Here is a 15,719-nt window from a genome sequence, read left to right on the forward strand (position 1 = left end):
CTGGACTGAAGGCGGCGCTAAACCGCTGAGCCACCCGGGCTGCCCTTTCCATAACTTTTTCATTTGTATGTATCACTGACAACACTTTTGAGTGTTGTATCCTCAGCCCTACTTCCCAAGAGGCCCGCACTTGCAATTTTGCTTGGTGTTGTGGTTTTTAGGCACTAGTACATCATGTTATGGAACTGAGTGCATGGTAAGTAAAACCCTCAGCTGCTGTTATTATAATAACAATTATTATTGAACCCCTGGTGCTTGACTAACACCTGATTTTTTTCAAAGTTCTTTCCCAATTATGAACTGACTTTATCCTCATGCTTTGCTTGTAGATTATTTTTCTGATTATACATAAAAGAAAATGCAAACCCAGAGAAGTACCTTGCTCAAGATCACACAACCAAGCCCCACAATTCAATCCCAAATTTGAATTTGTGTTCAAATTTCTTAAGGGGGAAAAATAGAGATTATTTGCAAACCTACGTCCAAACATTGTAAAGCAAAATGTACATAAGAACACAGCCATTTGGGAGTCAAAGGTGGGTAGGAGAGAGGGCATTTAATCATAGACGAGTCCTTGAGAGGACTTGGGAATGCGGACAGAGAGTGGCCGGAAGACAGAAAGTTGACAGGATGGAGACAGATCAGTGGAGAGCAGGGGCCTCAAACTCAGATACCTACAGGGGCCAGCAAACAGGAATGAAGGAAGTGCTCCAGGTGTAAAGGACAGAGAAGGGTGGGGCCTGCAGTGGCTCAGGTCTCCCAGAGGGGTAGCCTCTAGGCACCGTGGCCCAATCTGTGCCCCTCCCACAGAGTGGATCCACCATCTGATTTTTTAAGAGAAGCAGAAAATTCAGATTTTATAGAACATTTCTTGTCGGGTTTTTGTTTTTTCATTTTAATTGTGCTCTAAATATCAACTGTTTTCTAAATACTGGCAACTAACTCAAGTATTTTAAAACACTCTTCAGGCCACAGTAACACATCTACGGGCAGTAGATACGGGGGCTGCCAGGATTCAACCTCAGATGAAAGGGCCCCAAGCCCTGAGCAAAAAAGTCTGAACAAGGATGGACACAAAATATGTTATTTATTGTCAATTTTTGCAAAGACACATTTAAGCAACAAAATATACATTTGTCGACCTTTTTAGAATTTGTTTTATACATTAACAAATACAATGTGCTACCATAGCAATAAATTAAATGTACAGTATTTACATTACCTAGGCAGTCGGGGTTCTACAAATCACCTCCTCAAGAAGAGGAAAAAAAGAAAAGTCACCACACGGATCACCATTTCCAAGCTACACTCGCAGGTTCTATCACACAGAGGAACGTCTTCACACTGGAGCGTCAGGCCCCAGGGGGTGTGGAAGGGTGAGGCCCATGACAGGGAAGAGCTGGCACACATGCTAAGGAGCGAGGAGGAACTGACGGTTCCAAGTAGAAATAGTACAAAATCAAAGATGATGGCATTTCAATTCCAGTCTTCCAGCCGAACACCCTTTCCCCAGGGCAGAGCGGTTGCCCCACAGCCTCTCACCAACCAGGGCTCTGCCGGCCTTGGCCCTAGTGGGGGGTCTCCGTCCCCCCAAAGGGCCAGGCGGCCCGGCTGAAAGGAGGGAGAGGTGGGTTGGGGTGGGCAAGGGGCTCGTGGTAAAACACACAGTGGGCTTACAGAATGTTCCTTGGCAGCCTTGGCAAACCCCACTGACCCACTCTCACCTTGGAGAAAGCGAGCAAGAGGCTTGAGAAGCTGTGCATCCCAAGCAGGACCCAGCCACCCACCTGGCCCCTGGCTGTTCCCCAAAAACAGCCTGTCTCTGTTGACTCAGAATCAAATGAAGAAGGTAGTGTTTGCATTGGCACCTTGACCAGTCAGGGTAAGAAAGTGACACTGGCTCTCGTCGCGCTTCGGCACAGCAGCCTATACTTTTTGCTAACTACATTTGTTTAAGGACCGGGGAGAACAGGACAGTTTTCTGTTACCTCTTTTCTTCTGAACTTAAGGAGAAACTGCGGGTTGGCTAACTCCTCTGCCCTGGCCTCCACCCCCATCGCAGATCAGAGCTGAGGAACTGCGGCTCTGAAATCTCCTTCCCTCCTCATTTGTTTTGCTCAAGCAGCACCCAAAACCCCAGGGCCCTCATTGGGAATCTGAACCCATACCCCTCCTGATGAAGAGAGACTGAGGCCCTACCTTGCTGCGCACAGCTCCCAGCCGGTGCCCGGGCACCAGCTAACCTGGCTCCTCCGGAACCCAGGGCCCCAGCAAATGCAGCCGCCCGTTCAACCAACCGTGTAGTGGTGTAAAAGGAAGGGCCCTGGGCTGTGGGTTCCAATCCCAGCTTTGCCACTTGTTGGCTGTGAGACCTCCTGCGAGTTTTTTTCTCTCACAGAGGCTGAGGTTTCTCAGCTGGATGAGAATATGAATGGATTAGATGTCCGAAGGGTCCCAGAAAGCTTGGACATTGACATGATGTCGACAAGGCTGAACCACAGAATATTTTTCACTCACTTTTCATTCATTCATCATTTTCCATTCACTAAAAACTCTAGCTCAGATCTTCTATCTCATCTGCTCTTAAGCACCAATGAGCAGAGGCACACAGTGCCCTACAGAGCCTGACATGTATAGTTTCTCCTCCCAGAGTGTCACAAGCAGAGTGTCTCAAATACCAGCATGAGCACCATCAGGATGAGTCTGGTCACAGGGACCAAGGAGACTTGAGCAAATCTTTGAGCCCCAAGATTGGGCGCAGCAATAAAAGGAAACTTTGGAACAGAGCAGATGCAAGAGAAAGTAGAGGAAGCAGCCTCCAGGGCTCCAAGCTGCCTGCCCCATGGTCCAGAGGGCTGAGAGGAGACTGCCCACTCCCTGTTCTCCTCCTCCCCCTCAGCCCTAGGACTTGGTCATGTATACTCTAGAAGCCATAGATGGGCTGGGCTTTCTAGAGACAGAAAGACAGGGCCCAGGGGGGAGGGACATTTCAGACCGTGCCCAATGTACCCCTGGTAGCACACAGAAGGCAGAGACCACTTCTCAGGTCTGTTTTGTAGAGAACATGCCCGTAGCCGGGCACACCCAGCATCCCTGGCCACTGGCTCAGAGGCAGGGGCAGAGCCCTCCCAGGAGGCGAGTGCTGCAGTAGGAATAGCCGGGGCACTGGAGTTCCCAAGAAGAACAGGGTGGGACAACCTGGAAACTCCAGAGGACCCCAGACCCTAACCCAACATAGCACAATCACCAAGCAGCTGTAAATACTAGCTACCCAAGCAGCAAGCCAGAACCTGGAATAGTTGTGTGTTGTTTTTTTTTGTTTTGTTTTGTTTTGTTTTACTGCAGTTTGACCTTTCAAGTTCCTTCAGAAACCCAGCCAACAGAATGCTGCCAAAATCTGCAGACCTCATTCCAGCAGTGAGTGCTGCTACGGTGTTTAATAAAAGCTAAACAGACCTTTGTTGACCTCACTGGAAGAAATTTTGCCAGACTAGTATTCTAGTAAACATATTTCTCAAATAGTGTGAGGGGAGAGGTCCCCCCAGCCTGCCAGTAGGGTCCCACGAGGTCCACATGAGTGAGAGATGAAGGATCAAGGTTTTGTGCTGACGGCAAAAGCGGTGGGCAAATGATCACAATAGTCAAAAACAAGTATAACATGGACGTGAGACCACTCTGACTTCAGGATGGGCCCAGGTGCCAGTGCAAATAAAACATTTGGTAGAAATCCTTACCATCTGCTCACTGAGGCAGGAGCCCGGCCCGAGGCCCCCTGGCTATCCTGGGTCACAGAGGCCCCATGTGCACCCCAAGCTGCAACACTCTGCTCTGCAGTCTCTCAGTTTTACGTGGGGGGGACACCCGCCATAACCTCCACCAGGGCTAGTCCGTACAAACAACTTTCTGCACTGCAGACAAGGATGGATGACAAGCAGGCAAAGGGGGGTTGCTCTGGAGAGTGAGCTGGCTCTGGCCAAGGGGGCAGGCAGCATCCAGCTAGGGCCCAGGTTGTAAAAATCCCACCAACTGACCACTGCCTACAGACTCACAGTCGAAGGGGACTAGGGGACCAAGTGCCAACAAGGCCAAAGGGCATAGCAGCTGGAAAGAGCCCCCAAGGAAGCACTGGGCCCTCCACAGATGCCAGGAGCAGAAGCCACAGAGGGACGTTGCTCCTTCCTCATGCCTACATTTAGCATCCACACATCGACCCAGGCAGACGGGTCATCCCCCCCCGCCCCCCCAGCTCTGACTTCAGTGGTAGGCTGAAGTAACTCTTCCACGAGCCTTCATATCAGTGGGGACTTGCATCCCACCCCAGCCCGCCGCCCAAAGGTCTTCCTCAGCCAAGGCCCCAGAGCACAGCTCACCAGCTTGCTCTTTCTGGATTCCTTCTTGCTGGAGGCTGCCTACCCCTTCTTGGGGCAAACATCCCTCCAAGGGGAGAGCCGGGCCCAGGGCTCCTCCCACAGCAACACCACCAGGCTGCCATGGAGGAAGAGTGCGGGGCCACATCCACACACCGCAGCTGTCTTGGTCAGCTGCGGCACACACGACACACAGGCAGCAGGGCCTGAGGTGGGCGGATGGGCAAGAGGGAAGCTCCTAGAATAGAAGCACAATGTGGAGGCGACACCCTGATCTCTACCATGACATCTTGGAGGACAGCTACAAATCTTGGTTCCTGGAAAAGTGGTCCCTCGGCCCCCACCTACTGTATTTGCTGGACCTGCCTCATCCAGGACAGAGGGCTGCCCCTCCCCGGGTGTGGCATCCTGCCGACAGCCTCCACTCCCCACCTCACCAATTTCTCTGCCTCTCTAGGCCCTGACCAAATCCCCACGACCTGGATCCTCCCCTTGCCCAACTCTCCTTTGCACACAGAATGAGATGACAAATGACCCAGACACACATAACATAGGGCGGTCAGAGCAGGGGCAGGCCGGTGTAACGAGGCCTTGGCCAGAGAAGAAGTGCTCGCAGACTGTCTTGGCAAGGGGACAGGCAGGAGTGTGGCCAAACTGGGACACTGGGACAGTGGTGGGCAGGTGGCCGGGGCAGCAGGCCTGTGATGGTCAGAGTAGTGGATGGCACCCCCAAACTGCTGGAATAGGAGCCTTCTCCCAGACAGAACCGGAACTTCCCTGGAGGAGAGAAGGAGGGAGATGATGAGCACACGCTGGGTGAGGAGGGAAGGAGAACAGGTGGCCGCGGCTATACCTCCTGAAGGTGCTTGGGACAGGAGACACCAAGTACAAGCGTGCCAGACATGAGGCAGCATAAGAGGCTGGCCATAAACACTGACTTGGTGAGCAGAGGCATCTGAAGTGCACAATGGGCATGAAGGTGAGCGTCAGAATTCCCACAGTCTCTTCTTTTTCACACATCAGGTTTATATGAAGTAGACAGAACTCTGGCCCTGTGTGGTTCCCCCAGTGCCACAGGGCTCCACAGCAGGAGGTCCAGCCCCAGGGGTGGCTAACTGGACCCATGCCCCACTCTGATGAAAACTGGACACTCCCTCACCTGAGGCCAGGACCAGAAGTCCTCCCTCGGGTCATCCCACACAGTGTCCAGGGGGCTGGGGCATCTCTGAACGTGCAGGGAGGACACATTTCAGCCCAGAGCCCTGGCCAAACACACAAGGAGGGAAAGACTACCAAGGACAGGTTGGCAAGGGGACAGACTGAGGAACCCTCTGTGTGGGGTGGGGGGTGTGGCTCTGGGCTCCTGCCCCTCTGCCTGCTGAACCAGGCTCCTCCTAGGGCATGGAGACCAACTCAGTAAGCCTGGCCCAATCCTATTGGGCAACCCTTCCCATCCGCGCCCCAGGCTGTCAGCAGTCTTCTTCTGTCCAGACCCAAGCCCCATCACAGAGGCTTCAGGGAAGAGGTGAGTGGCCCTCCCCAACTGGCCATTCCCAGGTTATCAGGCCACTAGCACCCTGATCTTAAGCAGACACACCTTCCCTCATGGTCACAACAGGACAAACCCTTGACCCACCTTTGACAAGCGAAGGACTCCTCTTTCACATTAGTGACCCTGTTTCAAGAAAAACCCATAGAAGAGTGTTAACTAACTAAACAACATAATCTCCACTGGCTGCAGCCTCTGTGTACTCAGCTCTCAACTCCTTGGTGAGCTAAGGAAGGGACCCGAGGCCCCAGGAGCCAAGAGTTCCCAGCGCACACCTGCACATGTCCAAAGCTGTGACTCCAACACAGCAGGTATGGCACAGGTGGCTGGCATCCCCTAGGCTGATGCCTGTACCATATGGGGATTATAGCATCACCCCCAAATCTGACCAGAGTGGTCCTTCCCCCAGCAGGATGTGGGAAGTACCCCCTTCCTTTGGCCCCCAAGAAGGACACCTGGCTCTTGGAGAAGGCTGGAATGTGGGATGCAAGAGGCTCCCCCCACCACCCTCCTGCCCCTAGATCCTTACCGCACTAGAGCTGGCATGGCTGAGCTTATCAAAGCGGAATTTCAGATTTGACCTCGGGGAGTTTCTGCTTTTGGCATCTAGGAAAAAGAGAAGTGTCCATGCAGAGGTCACCAGGGCTATGAATTTGGGGTATGGGTGCTACAGGAGGGCAGAGGAAGGGGCCCCTCCTCCACTAGGCATTTCCAGCTGACCTGCAGCAATTTGTCAGAGCTAACTCCTAAACTTAGAAATTTTTAGAAATGTAAGCTGGTTGGTGAACCCAGGAACTTTTTAAAAAATTAAATTATAGAAGTTTACAATTCAATAAATCATATTCAGCAAAGATCGTAAATACTCAAAAGTCCTTGCTCCCCAATTATTTCACTGCATTTTGCTATGATCTACTCTCTTTGGGTTACTTATGTCCGTGGAGCCTGATGCCTCTTCCAGGCTCCACAGCACACTGCTGGCCTGAGCTCAGCTATGGTAGAGCATGTACACTTCAGAAATCAGTGGATGCTACAAACTCAGGGCCTGACCTATAGTTTTGTTGTCTAGGCTTAAACTAATGAAGGAAACATTAAAAATACAGATGAAATTTGGGGCACCTGTGTGGCTCAATTGGTTAGGCATCTGCCTTCCGCACAGGTCATGATCTCAGGGTCCTGGGATCAAGCCCTACATTAGGCTCCCTGCTCAGTGGAGAGTCTGCTTCTGCCCCTCCTGCTCACTCTATCTACCAAATAAATAAAATCTTTAAAAAGAAAAGGAGAAATATATATGGCGATGAAATTTGAAAATGCATTGTAGTTGGAACTGGGAAGTTCCCATGAGACAGGAGGCTAGGAAGAGGAGGCTGGGAAGAGGAGGTGGCCCCAGGGCTAAGCCGTGTGTGCAGGGAAAGCAGGTAGAGAGAAGCACACGGTGTGGTGCCAGAAGCACCAAAGGGAGTCACCAGGCACGTTAAAGGTCCCCTTATGCCCTGGGTGATCTTCAGCAAGTGGCAGATGCTCTCTAGACCTCCTGCTACTCAAAATCTTATTTACTGGGACGCCTGGGTGGCTCAGCGGTTGAGCATCTGCCTTTGGCTCAGGGCATGATCCCGGAGTCCCAGATGGAGTCCTGCATCAGGCTTCCTGCAGGGAGCCTGCTTCTCCCTCTGCCTATGTTTCTGCACCCCCCTCCCCCCCACCGTGTCTCTCATGAATAAATAAAATCTTTTTAAAAATCTGTATTTTTTAAACCTTATTTACTTTGGTATTTAATACCAAGTAGAGGCCAGGCTTGGTTACAGATTCTTTCATTCATTCCTTCAATACTGAATTAAACCTTATTTTTTAAATATCAGGGAATTTCCATTCCTACCCTACTTCACAGCTGAGGAGACTGAGGCTCTGGGAGGAGGCCCTGTCCATGCCACAGCCAGGATTAGAGCCCTCGCTGCAGCAGCCCAGCATGGGGCGCTGATGAAAGGAAGCATGGGAACTGCTCCCTCTGGGTTTCTATCACGCGACTAGAGTTTCTCAGCCTCAGCCTATTGGAGCCCCCTGATGGAGCACCATTAACTGCACTATTGTTCTATTCCTGTTATTTAACATTTAGGTTAACAGTTCTAAGTCTCTTACAACTCTAAGTTCATCTAACCTTCACACAACCAACCACGTGAGGTAGGAACTATTCCCCTCCCTCCAGTCTTTGCTCAGGGAAATCGAGGTACAGAAAGGCTCTGCCCAATGTCGCATCACCAGTCAGCGGCAGATCAAGGATATGAACCCAAGCCCCACAATCCTGCACTTGGTTCCACACTGGGCTGCACTCCTTGGGGGCCGGACCGCAAGGCTCTGATTTCTGGGTGCCAGTGGTGCCCTGCCAGCGCCTGGTGTGTGCAGCCACTCAGATGGTGCTCCCCTCATGCCCCAAGCCTTCACCTCTCCCCAGAGCTGCCGCCACCTGCTCCACCTGACTGCAGTGGGCACAGAACCCCCAAAGGCCCAGACTCTGCCCTCCTGAGCCTTCACTATTGAGCCATGAAGATTTTACTTCCGTGACATCTCTTGAATCCACATCCTTCTCTATTGCTCCAGGCACCCTCCCTGATCCACAGCCCAGCCACCCCTCACTGCCCACTGTGACCTCTCACTGATCTCCCTCCCTGTGTCTACTCCCCACCAATCCCGTGCACCCGGTCAGCCACGGCAACCAGAACAGTCTTTCTCTAGTACAGATAGCACTTCTCTCCCTAAGACCTTTCAATGGCTCCTCTCACCAGCAGGGTAGCACCCAGCTTGCAGGAGTCTCCACGGCAGCCCCAGCCCAGGGCCCTCTCACACCTGGCCCCTCCACAAACTGTAGCCCAAGAAACCAGTGTGGTTCCCTCCCCCTGCAACATGCGTCCACTTTGTACCCTTGCACTGTCACAGCCATCCCTGCAGCAGAGGACCCAGCATCAAGGATGGGGTGCAGCAAATGAGCCTCTGCTTTCAAATCCCAACTCCTCTACCAGACAGACCACTGAACTTCCAGAGCCTTGGTGTCCCCAGGAGTAAGGAGACCATAAGAACACAGGCATCTTAATGCCGGTGAACAGATGAAGAGAGCTAGTAGGGCTCAAGGGCTGGAGTGCCAGCTACGTGATTTCTGGGGGGGGGGGGGGGGGGGGCTCATGGGCCATGAGCAGAGATCAGGATACAGCCCCCGTGCCCCCGCCCAGCCACAGGGCGCACACGGGGCTCAGAGGCATGAGCAGTGGTCAGGATACAGCCCCCGCACCCCTCTCCACCCACAGGGCACACACCACACCCCACTGACCTGTAGGACTCCGGCTCATGATGATGGGGGTGGCAGCTGCCCCCAGGCCAGGGCTCTCGCTGCTCGGGGACGGGCTGTACACAAACACCTCCTGCTTGAAGGGCGAGGTCGTGGACGGCTGGCTGCTCTGGGGAGAGAGGCCGGGTGAGTGAGGCTGGCTCCATCCTCAGCGGTCCCACAGGGTCGCCTGTGCCATGGCAGGCCTGACCCAGGCCTCCTGCAAGCTCAGGGTAGTCACCGGCCCCCACTTCCCACCTGGACCTGCTCTTTCTGCCGCCTCCAATCCTGCCCCCAGAAGTGCCCCTGACCCTCTCCTCTCTGGCCAGGAAGGCTACGGCAGAGACCCCACTCAGTCTGGTCTCCAGCCCCCTGCTGCCATTCCCATGTCCCTCCCAGGGAGAGGAGACAAATGGCTGGCCCACCTTTTGTTCCCATACGTCCCCTTTCCCCCATAGGGCCAAAGGGCCAGGATGGGGCTCTTCCCACAGCAGCTAGTTACTGCATCCAGCGGTTGTCTGGCTGGGCCCAGGTCGCCCTCCCCACTCCCAGGTCCCCAGGGTCGGATGGAGCCACACCTACCCCACTGTCACATTCTTCCATGGCCTCGCCCTCCCCCGCTGTGCTGCTGAAGCTGCTGGTGCTAGAGGAGGAGCGGGAGATGTTGGCTCGGCCATTCTCCTTCAACTTGATGAAGGGCCTATGGGAACAGGAGAGGGGCAGGCCTGGTCACACCCTGGACCTCCTCCCCATGTAGGGCACACCTGGCAGAGGCTGAGCTTGCCCACCAGCGACTCCCCATGCCCCTACCTCCACAGAATTCTCAAAGCACAAATGCTGGCTCTCGGCAGAGAGCGTACCCCAGGGCTCCAAGTGGCTAAGGCCAGCCCTCCATCCACCCTCATTTTCTTACTTCTCCTTGTTGGGACAGATTTCTGGAGAGCTGGGATTGGAGGAGGCCTCAGACTTTATCTCTTGAGAAGGGTGTACACCATCCGGGGTCTTGGGGTTGCTGGATGCGCTATCACTAAGGGAATAGGAATAAAGAGGTGTGAGGCCATGAAGTCAGCCCCTCAGCCCCCATCCCACCCTCAGGCCTGAGATAAGCCTAACCAGCTCTCAGTACCACAGGGCCTGTGGGGTCACAGCACTCCTGCCAGGGAACAGCCACCAGGACCCAGGTCCCACCAGGACCTCCATTCCCCTGAGCCTCACTCACGCCACAGCGCACAACAGGGTTTTCTGCTCCATCAGGGGCTCCTCTAGATTCCTGGGTGAGTCAAGAGTGAACAAGCAAGAGCCCTGGCTTGATGCCCCCAAGCCCAAGTCCACTTCCCCCCTTCGCTGGCCATCCCACCTGGCAGAGCTCTAAGTCAAGAGCAGGCCACAGAGGGAATGGAGTGGGGTCTATGACATCCACTCCCACAGCAGGGAAATAACCCAATGCGTATGGTCTCCTGGGTGGTGCTGGCAGGGTAACATGCATAACTCCAGGGACACCCTTCACACAGACCACAGTATGAGCTCCCTGGATCCATGTGATGAGGCAGTTGGGAAGGGCATCTTGGTAAATAGGCTATTCCTGGCCAAGGGCCCAAGCGCTTTCTCCTGTGGTTTAACAAAGGCCATGTACTGATGCCCACAATTTGTCTTATGTCCCCTCTTGGGGACAAGATAGCCTTGTCCTCAATGCAACTTTTATAGCAGCTTTACTGAGATACAATCCACATACAAGTCTCCCACTTAAAGTATATGATTCAATGGTTTTTAGTATATTCACAGTCTATTTTAGTATATTTAGCATGTTCACAACCATGAGCACTATCTAATTTTAGAACATCTTAGACCCTCTTAAAGAAACTCCAGACCCACTCATAACCATTCCCAGAGCTCCCCTCCCCCAGGACCTGGCAATCACGAGTCAACTTTCTGTCTGGATTTGTCCAGTCTGGACAGTTCACATAGATGGAGTCACACAACGTGCCATGGTCTTTTGTGACCAGCTTCTTTCATTTAGCACAGTCTTTTCAAAGTTCATCTAAGTTGTAGCATATATCAGTACTTTCCTCCTTTCCATTACAAAAAAAAAAAAAAATACCCCACTTTCCAGATATACCACATTTTATTTATCCCTTCACGGAGTGATGGACATTTGGATCATTTCCACTTTGGGCTATTATGAGTAATGCTGCTAGGAACATCTGTGTGCTAGTTTTTATGTCGACATATGTATTCCTTCTCTTGGGCATATACCAGGAGTGGAACTGCTGGGTCATATGGTAACTCCATGTTTAACTTTCTCAAGAACTGCCAGGCTGTTTTCCAAAGCAGGTGCATTCATTTACACTCCCACAAGCAATGCCTGAGGATTCGAATTTTTCTTGCCAACACTTGTTTTTTTGTGTCTTTTGATGACAACCATCCCAGAAGTGTGAGTCCATCAAGTGCACTTTTAATGAGGCTGCTAATGCCCTCCTAATTGTCCACCCATGCAGGGGTATGGGCCATACTGCAAGGCTTCTCTGCATGCCTGACACGGTAGACCTTCCCTTCTGGAATCCCTCCCCACTTGGCTTTCTTCTCTCTCATCTTCCTTCTGTTTCTCCCCTTGCCCTGAAATACTGGTGTTCTCTAGGCATTTTCCACACTGCCTTGGGTGGTGGTATTTGTTGATCTGCCTTAAACACCACCTGGGGACACCTGGGTGGCTCAGTGGTTGAGCACCTGCCTTTGATTCAGGACGTGATCCCCGGGGTCCTAGGATTTGAGTCTCGTATCAGGCTCTCCTCAGGAAACCTGCTTCTCCCTCTGCCTATGTCTCTGTCTCTCTCTCCCTGAGTCTCTCATGAATAAATAAATAAAATCTTAAAGAGAGAGAGAGAGAGAGAAAGAGAGAGAGAAAACATTCTAGAAGCCCTAAGGAAAGTTCAGTGAACTGTCTGGCAGAATCAGGGAAGGCTTCCATAAGAGCAAATATTTGAGTGAGCATTGGAAAAGGAGATAAAAAAGAATCCAACCAACATTTCCAAATGTGACATGGACAATTCTAGAAAGTCCCGAACAGAGGCTGATCAAATCTGCCTCAGTGGACAGAGCAGAGTGAGGGGCTGGGATGTGCGGGTGCCTAAAGTGTGGATCAAGGTTAGAAGGAAGCTATCTCCTGAGGCTGTGCAAAGCACTCCCCAAGGTTGGGCATCTGGAGGCTGCAGTGGTGGAAGGACCCACAAACCCCGCCCTGCATAGTTACCATCGAGTCCGGCTGTCGCCTTGGCCTTCAGAACCTGTGTGCAGACGGGGGAAGAGCCCCGACCGCCGCTTGATGGGGCTCCGTGACTGGTTCTTTGCCACCGCCGCCGCCACCACTGGAGGCTGCCAATGACAAAATGAGTGCTCACAGCCCATTCCAGACCCCAGTCTCCTTCTCTTCACCCCCCCCCCCACTTTCTGGTCTACAAATAGCTCCTGCACCCCTCAACTAGTCTGGAAGAGATCCCAGAAAATAGCAAGGCAGCTGGGAAAGCTAGATCCATGTAAAAGGAGGAGCTGAGACCCCCAGATTCCAGCCATTTGCAGCCTGTTTTCCTGTGTTCTTAAGTCAAACTTTGTGGCCCCATGTAATGGTCACCAAACACCAGAATTCTTAGAAGAACAAGGGGTCAGGGCCACCCTAAAGAAAGCTCAGCATATTGAAAAAGTCAGGATGGTTCAGGGGATCACAGCCTGAGAACCACAAAGCTAAGGCAGCCCTGAGGGTGACCTGGTCCAACCTCTCACCTTTCTGATGAGGAAGCTGAGGAGCCAAAGGGCGAGGGGATTGGGCTACAGTCATACAGCGAATCACTGGCAGGACAAGAACCCAGGGTTCAGACTCTCCATCCATTCCTCACAAATAATTGGGGTCCACACTGGGTCTCTCAATAACAAAACAGAATGAGCAGCAGAGCCAAGACCACGTGCATCCACAGGCCGAGGCAACCCGCCAAGAATGTGGCTCTGTTTCTGCCACATACAGGGGGATGAACATGAGATTGAGGGAGACTGCAGTCATTCTTTAGAGACTGCCTCTAAAGCAGGCTCCAACTTGTGCCATTTGTGTGCTGTGAAACCTGAGTAAGGAGCCCAAACTCTCTGGGCCCCCGTCTCATCTACAGAATGGGGATAACTGTCCTGCCTTGCTCATTTCACAGACCTTCTGTGTAGAACAATAGTTATGAAAATATTTGTTAAGTCCAATGAATTATGTAAGACCACTTATAATACTAATCCTTAGTATCAATGTGGGTATATTCTATTTGAAAAAGAAAAAAAAAATCCTAGATTATAGGAATCCAAAGTCATTTTGTTTTTTAAATGGACCAATTATGTGGTTCCCTTACCTGGCCATCCCTGGTGCAAGCAGGCCAGGCCCAAACCCACAGACATGCCAGGCTCTTTCCTTGGGAACTGCATACACAGTGATTCATGGCAAAGACTCCCAGTCAGGGAGACACGCACCCAGATCCCAGCTCTTCAGCTGAGCTAAGTGACCTGTGGCAGGTTACTAAACCTCTCTGCACCTCCTTTCCTCAAATTTGAAATGGAGAACACTTCTGCTACAGGAATCAGATGAGATACTGTGAAATTACTTCGCTCCATCCCAGGTGCAGAGCAAGCCGGGGGTGGCTACTGTGATCATTAATACCAAAGCAAGGATACCCCTCACCTCAGGGGTCCCAAGCCCCTGGGCACAGAAATCATTTTGCAGGGTGAGCCACAGGGAGGAAGCCCAGCCATCAAGGGAACTCAGAAAACAGGAAGGAGACAGGGAGGGCTTCTCTTCTGGGCCAGCCCCAGCCGTACCTGTGATGGATGGAGGCTCCATTTCACAGGCAGGGCCCTGGGTCCTGCTCTGGTCCCCTGGCCCACGCCTGGGTGCATGTACCCTCCTTGGCAGGCCTAGAGGGGCCCCCTGGGAACCTGGGCACCCCCCGGGGCCTGCGGCGCTCACCGAGAAGGTGGTCTTGGTGACCTCCATGCTGTTGTGCGAGATGCCTCCGCTGAGGCTGCCAGGGATGCCTCCACTGTGCTGCTTCTTCTGGCTGCTCACCATGGTCTCCATGGAGTGGCTGCGCACACGGATGGCCCTCTGAGGGGAGAAGTGACAGGGACCTGAGAGCTGCAGCCCAGTCCGCTGGATGTCCCCATCCTCCTGGCAGGGTCTGTGGACATTGCCCTCGGCTTGTGCACACTCATGCACACGCAGGCCACACAGGGCCCTGTGCCCATGTGGGGCCACCAGAGAGCAAAGGACACACCAGCAAACAGTGAAGTGTCCAGGAGGGGACACCCAGGGCAATCGGGCGCTTGTCACAGTGTGCATGGATAGGAACAGCTAAAATCAAGACTGCTGAGACTCCAAGCAGAGAGGGGCCTGGGAGGTGACGACTGCTCCCTCGGACCACTGTGCAGGTCTCTGCTGTTCTGGAACCAGACCCAAGGACAGTGGCCATAGTGAGGACAGCTAGTTAACACAGAGGGAGTACTCCCACAGGCCTGGGTCTTTTAGCATTGTCCTAATTTTAGGAACGCATCTGGTTTCCCCAGCTGATGTGGATACTTCTTAGAGATAGGGGTCAGGTCTGACACATCCCTGACTCCTCTCTTGCCATTGTCTCAGTTCCAGCACAGGGAGGGACACACGGGAAGCATGCCAAAAGAAGAGTAGCCACATTTATTGAGGACTTGTGATGTGCCAGGCTCTCTGTCAAGAGCTTGAGATGTATTCTCACAATAAGCCCACAGTGTGAATACCTCCATCCCATTTCACAGCTAAGGCTCAGAGAAGATAAGTGACCTGACCAGGGGCACACAGCTAATAGGGGGTAGAACAGAGGATCCAGATATAAATCCTAATGCATGCAAAGATACACAAATGGAGATATCATGAGTTGCTCACATAAAATGCCACCCCCACCATATTCCTTGGTGGCAGCACCACTGTCTTGTCCAATTTCCCCTCTTCCTCCACAGGACAATGGTCAGTTTAAGGAGGTCACCTAACCTATTCCCCTGCCAGGGGGGCAGGGGCAGGAGAGGATGTCTTCTGGGAGCTGGGAGGAAAGGTGGTCTCAAGGATTGCCAAAAAAGATGTGACATTCTGTACCTGAACTGTAAGGAGCCACATTGGGGCTGTGAGGGATCAAGCCTGCGGGACAGAGGTGACCAGCCAGGACTGCTGAGGGGACAAGGGAGAGAATCTGGATGCTGAGAGCCACCCTGAGCCATGAGTCACCCTGAGCCTCCTTGTTAGCTGGGCTCGCGGCTTTTCCTTACTGTGGGAGCCGGCTAAGGTTCTCAGAAACCAAGCTTCAGAAAACTGACTCAGGTCAAGCGTATGGATGCAGGAAGCCAATTCAGGAAGGGGGGTCGTTTGCAAAGATGACCGCCTTGGAGACTTGCTACTTTTGCAAGGAGGCACAGAGCCCACCAACCTCCTGTCCCTGAAGTCATT

At 52.6% G+C, this 15,719-nt stretch overlaps 1 protein-coding gene across 10 annotated transcripts in view; it reads right to left on the bottom strand.

The window, feature by feature from the left end:
- Positions 1 to 1,068: 1,068 nt before the first annotated feature.
- The window catches only part of RAP1GAP2 (RAP1 GTPase activating protein 2), a 224,356-nt gene continuing 209,705 nt past the window's right edge, over positions 1,069 to 15,719 (bottom strand). For 9 of the 10 annotated variants that reach the window (XM_077851696.1, XM_077851697.1, XM_077851703.1 and 6 more), the window contains 8 exons: positions 14,217 to 14,354; positions 12,477 to 12,598; positions 10,143 to 10,256; positions 9,812 to 9,929; positions 9,233 to 9,359; positions 6,446 to 6,522; positions 6,004 to 6,042; positions 1,069 to 5,144 (listed from right to left, as the gene is read on the bottom strand). In XM_077851696.1, the coding sequence (XP_077707822.1) occupies positions 6,034 to 6,042; positions 6,446 to 6,522; positions 9,233 to 9,359; positions 9,812 to 9,929; positions 10,143 to 10,256; positions 12,477 to 12,598; positions 14,217 to 14,354 (705 nt within the window). In that variant the 3' untranslated portion in view covers positions 1,069 to 5,144; positions 6,004 to 6,033. The remainder of the gene's footprint in view (positions 5,145 to 6,003; positions 6,043 to 6,445; positions 6,523 to 9,232; positions 9,360 to 9,811; positions 9,930 to 10,142; positions 10,257 to 12,476; positions 12,599 to 14,216; positions 14,355 to 15,719) is intronic. The other variant, XR_013354047.1, reaches the window with a different exon arrangement.

The sequence above is a fragment of the Canis aureus genome, chromosome 16 (assembly GCF_053574225.1).
Source record: "Canis aureus isolate CA01 chromosome 16, VMU_Caureus_v.1.0, whole genome shotgun sequence".
NCBI classification, from domain to species: domain Eukaryota; kingdom Metazoa; phylum Chordata; class Mammalia; order Carnivora; family Canidae; genus Canis; species Canis aureus.